This window comes from Anser anser, assembly GCF_964211835.1.
Source record: "Anser anser genome assembly, chromosome: 2".
Classification (NCBI taxonomy): Eukaryota; Metazoa; Chordata; class Aves; order Anseriformes; family Anatidae; genus Anser; species Anser anser.
Window position 1 is genome coordinate 31,079,483 of NC_139721.1, and position 16,082 is coordinate 31,095,564.

The following is a 16,082-nucleotide window of genomic DNA, read 5'->3' on the forward strand; positions in this document are numbered from 1 at the left end:
GAAAAAACAACATCCAGTTTTAATATGGGACATAGAAGTCATGTTTTAAATGTCTTCACAACACATGAGTAAAAATCACTGAAGTATTTCAAAGAAACAGAATAATGCTTCAGAGAACAGAGCCTGAATATTTCGTGGAAGACAGCAGGGAAGGACAAACAAGAGCCTGTGAGCTCTTAGGAAGACGTTAACTGGCCTCGTGGGTAGCTGACATGAAAGCAGGTCTCCTGCCAGTCAAACGCTTAGAGAAATATTATGTTGGGTTGCATCTGTGTCCAAGCTTTGCATCAACATAAATGGTACTTAGACCACTATTAAAGAATAAATTCAGCAATGACAAGGTCTTCAGAGAAATACATTTACAGGTAATAAAAGCAACTGGCAATTACATCAGATATTTTATACCCAAAATTTGGTAAAAGAATACTGTTTAGTAAAGGGTGTGGATTCTGCTGTACTATTAAAAATGGGAACTTGCTTTGCTTTGACCTTTATAGGCCAGTAACCAGTACAAAACACATTGAAAAAAGATATGTGTCTATTTTTTCCACTCCTTGATATTTTTATATATACATCAGGATTGTACATAGCTTTCAGCTGGGAGATTTATGATTTTCAACTTTGAAAAAAAAAAAAAGAAAAAAGAAAGAAAGAAAGTTTTAGGGAAGCATGTGCTCCCAAACAAAAGAATCAGGATCCACAATTGATAAGGTAACAGGTGGTTACATACATTTAGGTATGCCAGTAACTCCATTGTAGAAGGCTGTGCATGTGGCAGAACTGTGTTTGGAACAGTTAAACAGCAATTTCTATTCTTCAAGTGATAGAAATATAACATTTTGCTATGTTTGTGAGTACTGTTGTATAAGAAAATACAATTACTGGCATAAATCATAGTATTATGATGTTCTGGGCATCCTGAATTAGTGAAAGAATACATAGGCTATTTTGAAGAGAATGTAATTTTTCTGTGTGCTTTTGTCTCATTCAGAACTGTTTCATAATCCTAAAAATTATTGGCCTAAAAACTTGATTTTGAAGAGGGAACGTGTTATAATCAGGGTAATGAGAAATTTGTTAATACAAAATGGAATTTCCAGTTAAAATGTTGCCTAACATGGGGTCCGCTGTAGCACCAGGTCATTTTTCAGACATCAGGAGAAAAGGTAGCAGCTAGGTTTACTCACCAGAGTTGTGGCAATACTGATGGAATGTTATCAGAAGCAAATGTTTTGTGGTTGAGATGAATGGACAATCCTGTCACTGACAATTTTTAGTTTGGCAAGTATTGCCTTTAGGAAGTATTTTAGATTTTAGGCTTCTCCAGAGCTTCTAACACCTGACAAACCTTGAAATGTGGTAGCATTAACTCTGAAATGAAGCTAGAAGCAGTAAGAGAATACCATGGTCTAAGGGTGATCTGCTAGAGAGTTACTTTGGACTGGAGGCAGTAGGAAGCTTTCTTCTTCTTAGCTGTGTGTGTATGAATGTGCAGCAGTGTTGGTGGGGTGAAGAAGCTTCTCTGAAATTTTTTAACTGTTTGCTTCATTTTAGGCATTTGAGTTTGACAGGCCATCTTGGGACAGTTCAAGTCCTTTGTAAAAGCATTTTGAAAAGTTCTATTCCCCCTTTGAAGAAAGAGAAAAATGAAATTCGGATGTGAGACTGTGTCAACAGCAGGACACAATTTGGCAGGTGAGGTAGAAAAGGTGGTAGGACTCTTAATTGCTGCATTATATTGTTAATCTGGAGAAAATAAGCTTTCAGGCTTTCTGAGACTTCTGTACATGTGTATCAGAGTAACAAGCAAGTGTGTATTAGCAGTCTTTTCTGGTGTCACGCCTGGAATTAGTGATATAATTTACTAGCACATTGTGTCCTTTCCTATCTTCCAACACTAAGCCTCTTTGTGAGGAAATGGCAGGCTTGTTTAAAGATTACTAAAATGAAGTGGCTTCTTATCCATCTTTGCATATGATTTTTTCTATTTTTCTCCAATAAAAAGCTCTTGTGTTCCTTTTCTCCTTGAAGCATCCTGGGCTACTTATGGTAATAGCTACCAAATCCCTTCATTATTGGCCTCTTTAACATCTAGTTTCTTGGCCCTGCTCATGGGATTAGTACAAGGAAAGAAAGGTCTATCAAAAGTACCCCGTCGTGCTTTGGAATCTCCCTTTTTGTTCTGAATTTGACTTGATGATGTTTCTATATTATTATTAATTTGTTTTTCAGGAATTCCAGTAGGCACAAACTTCCCACAAATGTCAGAAGAGCATTCTCTGCTGTAATGACTTCACTTAATTTAAAACCTATTTGATATACTCAGATTCATAATTTTTTGATAGTACAGGTCACCAGGAACGTACAATTTTGACTGTGCTGTCAGATTGGTGAGCCCAGGCTGGGATTCTGTGGGCTGTCCTTCTAGCAATTCGAGGCTGCATGAAGACAAGAGGATACTGCACTTCTGATTTCCGTTCATCAGCTGGAATCAGCTGCAAGGCCTGCATTACAACCTGAGGTTTATTTCCAGCAGTTACGGAGATTAGTTTTGAGGGGTATGGATGGTTTCCTGGGAAAGCTCTGAAGAATAATATGTGTTTTAAGAGGCTAAGGACAAAAGTCAAGCCCCCATTTCTTTCTTTTTTTTTTTTTTTTCCCTCTCACCTCGATGCCTTCGTCTTCCCAGCTCCACCACGGCTGTTCAGATCTCTGATTCTATACGTCGGTTTAATTTCTAATCCTTCTATTTAAAATACTATCCAGTGCCACCAGGAGGTGTCCGTGTGCTATTTATCGGTTACTTTCCAGGGTGCTTGCATTTCTTAAGTTTCTTTGTTGAAGGGGGCTCCATAACAACACCACAGTGGTGGGAGCTTCTGTAGAATCTTTATTATTATATAGCATTGGTGTTTGTACTTCCAAACAAATAAGGACATCATATTTGTGTTTGGAGAGAGTGCTTAGTTCTTCCCCTAGCAGAGAAAAAATATAGATGAAAAATACCTATTAAGTCATCCTTTTTTTTTTTTTTTTTCCTTTTTCTTCCTTACAGCATGCACTGTTCTCTGAAATATACTGTATAATGTATTGAGGATATCATTCTGTTGCTAGGGAAATGATGACTATAATGAGATGTTACACAGTCTACATTTTGACTGCATTGCAGGATCAAAGATGATGCTGTGGAAATGAAGATCTCTCAAGGAAACGTGTCATATCTGCATTTGTGTGTAACTTCCAAGGTTAGTAAAAAGAGATAAATGTGTACAATATAAAGCTAAATATCACAGCATTGTTATGTTGCATATCCCCGTTTGTTCTGTGATATTTAACTGGAAAATATCTAATGTATTTTTGGTGTAAAAATGGGCATAAAATATGTAGAGAGATGTAGAGTAACATATAGGACAATAATAATTACACCTACCTAAAATAGTGCCAATATTTATTACCACATGAACATTTACAAGCATACCTTGGAGTAAATCTGATTTCATTTGAACATCAGATAGGAAAAAATAGTTGGTTGATAAAATATGATCAGCCCTCCATATAATGTTGCCATAGGTTCAGATCTAGTTGATAGTGTCCCTGTTCGAGCCAGAAGTTAACTTTCAGTGTGTTACTACAGTTGCAAGCACTACCTGCAGATGTTGTGCGTGACGGGGACATGCAGGACTGACACTTTTTAAATGGAGTCAGATTGACTATTTCTGCTTTCTAATGCATCTTGCAATCAACTTGTTTTGATAAAGTGCATGCCATCTTTGCTGAGAAATCACTAGTCTAAGAACGGTTTCCAAATACAATAATTTGTTGTACAGGCCGTGGCCAAACATCTTGATTTATCAAATTATTTGTCAAATTTAATTTAGTGAAAAAGTTAACATTTCACTGAAGATATGGCTTTCAGGGTACCTGAATAAACCTGCAACTTCTCCACCCCATAAAACCCTCCCTTCCTGAATTTATCTGTATTCTTGGTCCTTTCTATTTGTCTTTAACACCCTTCCACCAAAAACCTTTCATGGCGCATACAGAAGTGGTTATTGGATGCCCACCAGAAAAGGCAGACCCAGAAAGTTTCTGAGTAGGTCCTGACCCCAACGAGTCATAGATGCTCTGTTCGATAAAGAGAAATATTAAAGCAGCAGATAGATATTATTGTACGAGTTGTTAGCTTTCACAATGTGTGTTCCTACATCAATAGCCAGCTAAATAGCTGAACTGAGAAGAATGCAGACAGCAGAAATCATTTTACAGGCAAATGAGTTGACTGAACTAGTAGAAAATGTGGTGAAACTAATGGAAATGAATGATAAAGCAGACTTCCCAACACAAGATATGGTCAATACATTGGTGAGATACTTACCATTTGTGGTCCCAAGTGATAGTGGAACACTGTTATGACAAATGTATGGTTCTGCTGATGCACACAGTGTGATACTGAATTTCTTCACCCAATTATTTGTGTTCTCTTTAAAAAAAAAGTGACACTAATGGTAGCATACTAGTAATGAAACAGACCTGTCAGCATGCTACATGATGATTGCTTTCTCCTTTGCTGCCTTGGAAGCCACTATCTGTTCATACTTAAAAATGAGTTCTGTATATGTTTGCAACATCCATGTTTAACGAACACAGTGAGAGTTAATTTACATTCTACTGCAACACCACAGATGTAGAATAGATCAACTCACGTGCAAACACAATATTCAGGCCACACTAGTACTGACTGAATGACACCTACCTTTACTCCCCTGATACTGGTTTGCAGAGCTGCTAAAAATCAGATGTCCCTACAAATATCTCACTTCTATCTCTCAGATGATAATGTCACTATATACTATAAATTAATTGACTTTTATTTCCCCTCTCATCCCCCCCCTTTTTTTTTGTCTTCTTAAAAATAGTGATTGATTTGTCAGGATATATATATATATACATATATATATATATATAAATAAAAGGAGATTTAAGTATTAACTGGTTAACGACCTATACAATAGGTTTATTATTTAACAGATACAAAACACTTACTATCTGCCTGCTAGTGAGAGAAGGATTTTTGCAAACATTTTTGTCTCAGACATTCTGGAAGCACTCAAGATGATCTGCCTTGGTCATGTCTGTATTGGGATATCAGCTGTTATAGCTGTTACACTATACTCATGGACTAATACTAGAGAATTTCTTAATGGCAAATAGGATTTAATACATATACTGATGCTAATTTGCAAAAAAAAAAAACTTACTTAAGAACCTGTAAGCTAGACATCACCAGCATCGGTCCTTTTATATGATACTGAAGCATAATGCCTGAAAATACCAAGAGATCCTTTGTACATGCACACATAATGAGTCGACAAGCCTTTCCTGCCTCCATCCTAAAAACTCAGCAACTCCAATCCATAATGCAAACATCGATGTAACAGGGCAGAGCATGAAGTTCTGCTACTTTCAGAAGACCGGGATGCTTCTTGACCTGTGCAGTCATGAAGCTTTACTCTCTGCTTTTAAGATTCGTTCATATTTTGTTAACTCAGAATTAGAATTAGTCACATACTTAGGAAGGAAGTGATTCAGTACCCTGCTATCCTCTTTGAGCAGACCATTGTGTTTGACCATTATCTACTCTCATCAAGATGTTAGCAGTACATAACATAATGATAGGTACTAAACATCTATATTGGCCATCTCTGTCCTTCACATTCAGCATAGTATCCTTTATCATGATAAAAAAAGGCAGAAAAGAAGGAAAGTCAGCCTGTGAGCCTGCAGAGAACAGTGAGAAGGTTCCCACTACTATCTTAATTTCTATCATCTTCCTAGTTGTTAAAAGTTTCTGCCTTTTCAGACTACCCTGCATTCTAAATTATCCAGAGATCTCTCATTCTCTTTCATTAGAACCTGATGGTACTCATTTGTCTCAATGTTAAGATCCACAGAATTATGTCAGCTTCTGTTCTAGTGTACGGCTGAAAATCTGGAGTTGGTTCTGATGTCAAAATACCACCTTAAGTTGAGCGCTTTCCCTGTTTGAGCTAAAAACCAGCACATCGCGACTTTCCACCATGTGATAAAGGAAGCTCTTTTCTGCATTGGTCTCCACCTGCCTTACTATGACGAGAAGATATCCTCCTAATATTGCTGGCCTGTCTTCCTGACTTCATGCTTCCTTCCTGGCTCTTTTGCTTCTCTTGTGTTAAGAACTTTGTGCGTTGATCAAAAGAATGAAGAGGAACACCCTTTCCACTACAAGACTTTAGTAAGTTAAATATAAAGAAAATCCAATACAGTACTCCATATCCATCTATTTCTCAGGTATTATTTTACTTAAGGGAAGCAAAGAACAGAAAATAAACAGGGCACAATGAGAAGCAGAGCAAAACAAAGAAACAAGTCAGGGCAAAAATACAGCAGTTTAACAGGAGACTGCTGCTGAGGTAAAAGCAAACTGTCGAAGTTCAGCTTACATTCCTGTGCTTAGATTCAACAGCAATTCTCAGTCTTTCTTCTGAGAAAAAAAAATCATTGATGTTTCTGAAACATTAGCTATAAACATTAAGCACACCTGGAATTCTTCACTGTGTTTAGGAGGAAGACATACATGCCATGGAGTCTCAGTACCACTTTGGTACTCATTCCCTCCTTCTGATAATTTCATCACCCATTTGCATGAAATCTAATGCCTCAGAAACTGCCACTCATACCAGGGTACATTTTTTCCACTTGAAACTTTAAAACTATGAAAAAAAAAAAAAAAGTGGCAAGGGAAATACCAGGGACAAGTAGCAGATATACTGTCTGATACTTATTTAATAATTGTTGTATAGAAGATTATGATGAACTTTTGGCTTAAAATGATAGTTTGACGTAATCCTGGTATCTTTTAATAAAAGTTTAAAGCGTATGAACAGCATTAAAGGCAGTAAATAGGAAAAAAAAAAAGGACAGTATCTTTGCTCAATTCTAGTTTTACGTTCACTGTGTTTAAAGTAGATGGAGAAGGTAAAACCTCCAAGTATGGTGGCAAGCATAGTCATAAACTTTACCATGAGCAACAGAAACATGAGGACAATTCTGGGGAGCAATGATTCTGTCAGGGGGGAGGAAACACACCTACAGGGGGAAATATACACCTACAGAGACAGTGAAAGAAATAAAAAATAAAATAAAATAAAATAAAATAAAATAAAATAAAATAAAATAAAATAAAATAAAATAAAATAAAATAAAATAAAATAAAATAAAATAAAATAAAATAAAATAAGCAAACAAAAAACAAACCAAACTAACAACAAAAAGCTGTAAGGTATATTCTATTAAGCTGATAGTCCAGACCTAACTTTGCTGAGTTTATTTAGCTTTTGGAGAGATTTTTCTAACATAATTCCAGATTAAACAAGCATTTGAACATTTTACCTATCATGAGAGCAGGAAAATATGCAGAAGATACAAAAACAGAAGTCAGATTGGAAGGTTTACTGAAAAAATAACTAACAAAGGGAAAATAACACAATCAAAGTGTGATTCTACCATCAACATCCCTGTTATATGGTGCAATTACACTGCAATAGAGGTGTGACTATACTCGAACCAGTGCTTTTGTAATTGCTTGAGTAGTAACAGTACTGAAGATCCAGTAGCATGATTTAGAATGGACAAACCCCATATATAAACATTCAGGGGGCTGTGATGGATATTATCGTACTGGTAAAATAAACGTTCCTAGGATTTGTTCTCCAGCACTGAGAATAGACACCAAAGAATGATCTTTACCTACATTAACAAAGGGGACCTCCAAAGCAGAAAGGTCGCATGCTAACTGCATATTGAGAATCTTCTACAGTCTATGAACGGTTGCAAGCCCTTAAATTTTAGCTGGCATGGGTCAAATACATGCTAGAGAGCTAGGGGCATAAACAATCAAATTCCAGTGGCTAAGAACATTCCTTAAAACCTTTATAGAGCTCTACATTTGAACTGGTTCACATGAAGTTAGAGTACTTTTAGATGCTGCAGAAAAACAAAAAGAATGAACAGAATTCAACTGATTAAGGAAGCACTCATATACTTCTCAGGGAATGAGGAACATAAGCAGCCTTTTACTCTACCAAAATTAACAATGCTATTTTCCATCATAAAGAGATCCATCAAAAAATAGTGAAGGCCTCCATATTTGCTTTAAACACAAAGGAAAAGAAGAAGAGAAACAGAAGGAATAAACAGGTAGAAAGCAGAGAGGAAAACCGGAAATGTATTTTATTTCACAACAGAAAAGACTTAAGAAGAAGAAAAAATGTACTGAAAGAAAAGCATGTTAGGAAAATAAGGAAAAAAGCAACACTTTAATGTACTGTATTACTTATTCCATTATTAACTTTTTCCATGAAAATTTATTGATGGTGTTTCATGTATACAAAGCCCCATCATCTTATTTCCTTCTGATGTTACTGTTAGATTGATGCTAACTAGTCATCCAGGACAGAAGGACAACCAGTCGTTTTCTTTATTGAAGACCTGATACAAGATCAAGGTAGAGGTGGGGGGAATCAATAATAATGTGTTAACTTTGAAAGGAACACCAGGAGAAACAAATGAATAAATAGTTCACAGGTAATAATATTTTCAAAGCAAAGGGACAACTTCTGTTACCAAGAATATAGGGCAATTGACAGCTAATAAGACAGCGAGGCATTCAGCTTCCAAACAATAAGAGGTGAAAATTAATATTACACTAATGAACCACAAGCATACTGCTGGCTTGTTTTTTTATTAACATTAATAAATGAGCTCATAATACTGATCAGAAGTGTTTTTTTTTTCTCCACACATCTCACAAAAGAATTTCATGTGACAAATACTATGATACATATGGTAGAAACAAATAACTGTGGCCACAAATATGTTTTGTTAACTGATGATTAATATATTCAGGAAGCAATCACACTATTCATTAGTAAAAGTTTACAAACATTAAAAAGTGCATAACATTTGAAACCAACAACAACACAAAAATATATATAATATATATATAATTATATATAAAGAAAGTGACATCACCTCCCGTTAATAAAAAGAAAAAAAAATCTTCTGACTTTGCGATTGGTACTTATGTGATTGCCATGGTTTACTAGTCAGTCACTCTCTTTTCTCACCTCAGTCACACACAAGTATAACTGCCCCATTTTGCAGAGTTCAGCCTCATGTATGGCCTTGTCTGCTGGGGCAGGGGTGGGAAGGAAATCAATCAGCATAGCTATGGCAGAATAGGTTATTAATTTATAGGTATTTTAAGTAGTCCCCTGGATGGACAAGCTAACCTGGTATTTTAGTAAACGTCCAGTTCAGACTGCCATTTTGGAATTGCTGAAATAGGAAAAATCTAGTATTTTGGGTGCTAGCTTCTAACTCTTTCAACGTCCTTTTCCACAACCTGACCAAAAGGCTGCTGGGGCAGCTTCTAGCACTTGGCTGTTCCTGGTACATCAGTAAACAGGCTACTGGATGTGCAAACTCAACAGCCTGTTCAACTGAGGCAAAGCCAAGGAGTAGAAAAAGGTAGTTCCCCTGGCTGGATCTGGTTGATGATCCACTACTTGGACTATCCTGCAATCTAAAACTCATTCCAGAATAGATAATTGGCCATAACCTATGCCACTTATTTTCCCATGTGTATACAAGGACCATCTTTAACAATGTGAACCAGAAAAATCTCTAGCACCATGGAATTTGTTTGAATTTTAACCCATATAAGGTTATAAATGTATTCTTAAAACTACCATTACAATAAAATACTAGGACTAACATTTTAAAAAAATAGCTTGGAGAAAGATTAAGAAATTGGGAGTAAAATTAGAAAATGGGGAAGAATAACATCAAAGATTCGATTTGAGTCTCTGATATGCAACTAACTACAGGCAAGTGGCAAAAATGTACCAAGGACACAAAACACACCGAAGTATTCACATTAATGAATCGTTTTGAAGGCTCATCTAATAACAAATTAGAGTGTTGCTGAGTCATTTAGGTTTAGGCATAATCAATTTAGCGGTTGACGTTTTAAATCTATCATGTGCACATCACCACATTATGCAAAAAAAACAGCCCTTTCAAAACGCGTGGTAGAAAAATTCACAGTAACAGAAATATTCTTCATAAGCAGTTGAGAAGGGGCAGTGTGGAGCATCTAAGTCGTACAATACAAAAACCATTGTAAATAACAGAGCTGTAAAACAGACGCAAAGTTCTAAAAACAGTGCTTTCTTTACAGTTCTTTTAATGGGTGAACACTTTGGCCAGAGAATTTTAAACTCTGAGGATCACACAAGCCTTTGCTTAAGATACACTATTAGATCCTCTGATGTTTCAAAGGCCATTTGCTACAAGATTTACCTGTTTGTTCTACTTTCTAAAAGTGTTCCCATCAAGTAGTCATTATGAAGGGATCCATCTGATGACACTATCCCAAAAATCAATACATGTTCAACCATTGCTAATGACAGAGGTAGAGAAAATTCTGTCTTCTGCCACAGCTTGTACCCCCATTTTTAGCATTGTGTTGACTGGGTTCCAGCAGTGAAGACACATGCACTTGCTTTTCCACCAGCTTGCTCATGGAAACAAATTTGTTCCAGCATGCTCTTGTAGCTTGAAAACATCCAGCAGTTGCTCCAGTCGGTCAAAGTCGGATGTCAGCTTTCTTGCTTTGCTGCCTCCCCTTGGGCCTCCCCCGTTTGCTCACTTGGATTTCGTTGTGCATCTCCTTCTCCTTCTATAAGATACAACAAAAGGATGAGTGATCCACCCTAGAACAGAGAAATCTTGCTTCCAGAACCCCAACTGTTCTTCCACCAGTCTCAAAACAAAGTAAATCAACTGAAACAAAACAAATCTTTCATTGAATATAAAACCTTTTACTGCTACAATACTCATACTATGACTTCAAAAACAAATCCCTAGCTCCATCAGCCACTATCATTTCAAGAACACACCTAAAGTGGTTATAAATGAAAGAAGTTAAAATATCTGTATATTTTTGACAATTTATTTACTGTAGTACTATGACAACAGAAGAGAAAAGCCTCATCACACCAAGTTAGAACAGAATTTACTAAAAAGAGGTGGAGCTTCAATATGTGCAGTAGTTTGTTAAAGCTCTGTTCATCCTTTGCCTTCATTTTCAGTGCCATGCCCCAAGGCTTTCAGCCCAGCTGTCTCACTGCAAACCACAGAACGATCTGAGAACTAGAAAACATCTCACAATGACATAGTGAGCAGACAACTCAAAGCCTGTCTACAGAAAGCTAATCGGTGCCTTGACAATGGTCTATAAGTACCTATATGCAAAGTATTGTATTGTACCCTACCTTCTGCCTAATGATTAAAGACCTAGCAGGTCCAGATGACTGAAAGCTATGTGCTAATATGCCACAGACCTCTGAACGCTACAATAATTAGGTATCGGTACGTAACAGTAAAGAAATAATTTAAAGATTTAGATGTACCCTGTATCTTGGAGGAATTCTGAATCATTTGCATTGATCTGGCTTAACACAAAAGTTAAGGGAAGACAATTCCAAGGACAAAGTTGCAAGAGGTCAAAGGAGGCAGTAGTTAATTTTTAAGTCTATACCTTTTTTCATAGGTTACTGTACTATTTGAACCCAGGTCTTTAGCATAAGGGTAGGATTCTCAGCACAGATATTTATCATTTCCTCATTTTAAAGTAAACTGTGCCTCAACAGCCTTATTTCTGCGTATAGAAACAAACTCTGTAAATACCTTCTCTTTTCTACACAGAAGAAATAGCATATTGGTAATGGAAAAAAGAACATTGCAAAACATTCGGACTTGATAACTCTGTTTTGTGAATGGACTAAATACTTGTGCTGCAAACTGCCTCTGAAGTTATTGGTAATTACCAAATTCAGTCTGATGAGAAGTTGTATGGAAGGTTGATTAACCCACTAAAACAGTGATGTTTATTCTGTTTACTGAGGGTTAAGTTATAAATAACAATTTGCTTTGCAATCCACTTTCTAAGAAAACTCTCCTTATTTCTCCTTCTTGTCTCCCACATCTCAAAGGTTTCCAGTGATTGATCTACACACTATGATTTCCTATTGGACAGAAATCCCTTTTGCCCAAGTTGTCCAAGCACTTTCTACAAAGCCTCCTACATTTGTTCTGATACTATAAAAGAACAGATGAGTGGAATTTCATTTTTGATTCCTTTTTACCTGCTCCATCCTCTATTGATACTGACAACTAAGGAGTTTTTAATACCCCTCATACTATCCAAGCAACTCAAGCTTTCCTGAAAGGATTTTTATTTAAAAGCAAAACAAAAATACAAACAACAACTCAAAGAGAAAAATACTTGCATGTATTTGTGTTTAAAAGAAGAATCATCCTTGACACAAAGTCTAGACATTTCACAACCTAAACATTAAATGTAGTGCACAAGAATTTAAAGAAAGAGCGCTAGAATTTTAATCTGCCAGTTCTTCAAAGTCAACCCTCACAAGTAAGCTCTCATAAACTCACTGAAAAACTCACAAGTCTACATCTATTTAATCTACAATACACTTTCTTGGTACTACAAAGTTGTCTTCTGCTGACAGAGTTCCCTTACTAAAAAACTTAAAATAGGCTTGGAGAATCCAAAAATTCACTAAACACATTCTGGAACTATTCTTCCTTCAAAACATGATTGCTATAATCTCTTAGAAGAAAGAATTGTGATTTTTATGCAGCATTTTGATTCCAACAGTTAGTATTAAAACAAAACAAAACCTTGCCAAATAATAAAATACTTTAAGCCATAGTACAGTTGTGAGAGTTGGTTAGCTAGCAACAGTTATTAGTTCTGTTAATGTCCAGCCTTTTTTTTTTTTTTTCTCTCCAGGTTACACCTTAAACATTTCTACTGTGATCTAAAATCACTTTTAATGACAAACTTCTACAATCTGTCCTTCATTCCAGTGCGGTACTGTAACACCTCCACTATCCCCATTTTTTGTAGATGGCTGGACCACCACAGCTCTTACAAGGAAGCCTCCTTCCCAGTTCTGCACTGAATTCTCTGGCATATCTCCAGACCCCTGGAAAACTAGCAGCTTGTTTTAGAGATTAAACTTGCAGAGATTGGTCTTCATTCTTCATTATATTTTCACCTTACTACATTATTTAGCTATGATCACCTCTAAGATCGTCTGAACATAAAGTTTCTTGGAGTTGCAGTGTATACTCAGAGAGAAAGTTAAGCAGGTATCTGGAGTACCTGATGACTTCCCTACCAAAATCTTTCTCTTCCCTTCAGTCAAGACTAAGGATAAAGATGTCCCATGATTTTTATTGCATTTTTCTACTCATCAGATGTACACTGGGCTTCTACTAAGTTCATATAAAATGCATTGCCAAAGAGAATCTGAAACCTGTATTTTGAAGTACACTCTTTGGTAGATATGTTTACTCCATGAATATGAATATTAGAAGGTCGTTAACTTATTATGGACAAAGAATACTGTAATTGTACTGAAGAGAGAATATTATACAGCCATTATATGCAGCCAACTTTGGTTTAGCTGTAGTTGGCTTATCACTGAGGGGACAACCACCACTCACTTCAGGTATCAAATAGTGCGTGACAGAAACTTCATTGCCTTCGAACAAGGCCTCACTGCCTATTGTTGTTCAAAGCTGTTTCTGGTCTTAACAGGAAATGTATCTGCATGCTTTTCAAAGTGGATATACTAAATATGCTTGGGTAGCTTAATTTACATATATTTTATAATACCTTTGTTTTTCTTCATCTCCATTATCCTACTCTGTCATTAGTCTGTGCAGTTGAAAACTGTGCAATTGTGCTTGCATTTTTGCAAGAATATGTATATAGCTGTAATAAAAATAAGATAAAAAGAAAAAAAGAATCAAAACTTGGTGTATGTATTTGTATAATTAGGTACCACTTAGCATAAGGTGTTTCATTGACATATACCTTGAAAGAAATAAGATGTAACCCCTAAACATTTGTTTTTCTCTTAACCCCGTCAGGTGTGATGCAAATCTACATCCCGCAAGCCCTAACGTAATCTGAACTGGAATTGGGGATGCAAAATATTTTTCATCCTCTCTTCAGTTTGGAAGGACATGACAGGATAATACAGTAATACTCATAGGAATGATAATGCAATGCATTTTCCAATATTTGTGGTTTGGAGGCTTTTGTCTGGCACCAAGGTGTACTAACAATACAAACGTTAAGTATATTTTCATTGTGTCTAATTAAAACTGCACTCCCAAAGAAGTATGCTGGCATTTTTGTGTATCTACCACCTAATGTAATTTTATGAGCAACTCTGTATACTTTTCTGCAATGATTAACAGTTACCCAAGCTGCAAAAAAGGTCTGCAAGAAAAAAAAAAAAGACTCCTGAATAATGTATTAACGTTTAGGATAACAGTTATTGAAACCATTCTCAATGCTACAGAGCTAACTGCATGTGCAAAATGCATACTGACATATATTACAAGTACAAACTCACATTCTTTTTATAGCTCACAAAAGAACACAGTTCTGGCTAATAATCAATCCTAACAGCTAACTGAAAAGTAGGAATTGTGTGTATGTTTCATCTTGTCCATTTAGAAAATAATTTTGATAAGTGTAAATTTGAGACTGAAGAAATAAAGCAGGGAGGAAGGTTGGCACTATGCAAGTCAAATACCACCTACTTTGTGTATTTGTCCAACATTTTAGACATATCCACACATTAGAACAAATAGTCACACCTACATGCATGGTCATGTATTAATAACACTTTTTGTTTTAAACAGAAAGAAAAATAAATGCCCTGCAGAACTAGAAGCACGTGCATCTAGAAGCTATAGACCCAAGGGCAACAGCAGAAGGAATGACCTAGGATATATGTTAGTCTGGTAAAGCCAAAAAGGAACCACCCCCCAAAGAGCACCACAACCATCTGAACATCTTACTGCCACATCTGATTGTCCAGTGATGAGATTGCCTCTCAGAACTCTTGCCTTTTTCTCTCAGAAAAATATGTGCACAAAAGAGGACGACTGCTTATCAACAGTTTTTTTGCTGTCTATATTCTTCTACTGTTATTAAAATAAGCTTAAGACTCCTTTCCCAAGATCTGAAAAGGCCTTTCAAGTATTTGAGAGATCCATTCATTAACGTCTACCCAAATAACATTAAAATAAATACACAGCCATATTACTGTTTTTATTTAATCTAAAGCCTTTCACCATACACTGTCCCTCCTTTCTCTCAGCTGAAGGTGCATGACCAGCTAAAAATTTTGTTAGCATTAGAGGTGGAGTAAGATTTAGGATTGTATAAGATTTAATTGCCTTAAAAGAAGGACAAAGCATCAACATAATCTGGAAACAAAGATACAAATGAAAGAAACATCAATGAATTGCTATTGATCTGTCCCTCTGGCAGATGAAAACAAAACTAACCTCTGCAAACATTTAAGCAGACACATGGCCTCTCCTACAGGCTTTGAACCAAGGAGCTTCCTTTAAAGGATACTATGAAAAGTTGGGTATTAATTAAGACTTCCTTATTTTCTTTGTTATACTTATTTTTTTATAAAATTTATCCTAACGTGGACATGCGCTAGCCACTCACTGCAGAAAGCATTTTCTTGTTTTAGTAGTATGTTGTGTTTGCAAATAAGAACCCGTCTCTTTTATGAAAACTGGGCTTCTTATTGCAGGCAACCCCTGCTCATATTAGTTTCAGAAAAAAAAATTGTTGTTGAGGGACAAGGGAATAACGTATGCACATAAGCCATTTTTTGTGTACTATGTTTTTCATCTTAAGTCTTAAATAAATACACTAGAAAAGCAAAATGTACTCACCTGCTTTGTTTATATCAAGCTCTGATAACTTTAAGGCTAGTTCACTAGAGTTCCCACCCGGAGAGGACACAAGTATGTCATGTAGTGCATTTCTTCTACCTGTTCTTCCTGAAGCAATAAAGTCTGCATATGTAGATTCCACATCAGTCATTGCTAACAAATATCCACATAGCAGTACC

The 16,082-nt window shown here is 36.2% G+C and overlaps 1 protein-coding gene across 8 annotated transcripts in view; it reads right to left on the reverse strand.

The window, feature by feature from the left end:
• Positions 1–8,763: 8,763 nt before the first annotated feature.
• PKIA (cAMP-dependent protein kinase inhibitor alpha) overlaps positions 8,764–16,082 on the reverse strand; it is a 43,036-nt gene continuing 35,717 nt past the window's right edge. For 7 of the 8 annotated variants that reach the window (XM_083822649.1, XM_083822650.1, XM_083822648.1 and 4 more), the window contains 2 exons: positions 15,904–16,081; positions 8,764–10,780 (listed from right to left, as the gene is read on the reverse strand). In XM_083822649.1, coding sequence (XP_083678775.1) covers positions 10,701–10,780; positions 15,904–16,054 — 231 coding nt within the window. In that variant the 5' untranslated portion in view covers positions 16,055–16,081 and the 3' untranslated portion in view covers positions 8,764–10,700. Of the gene's footprint in view, positions 10,781–15,903; position 16,082 lie in introns of those variants that run through there. The other variant, XM_083822644.1, reaches the window with a different exon arrangement.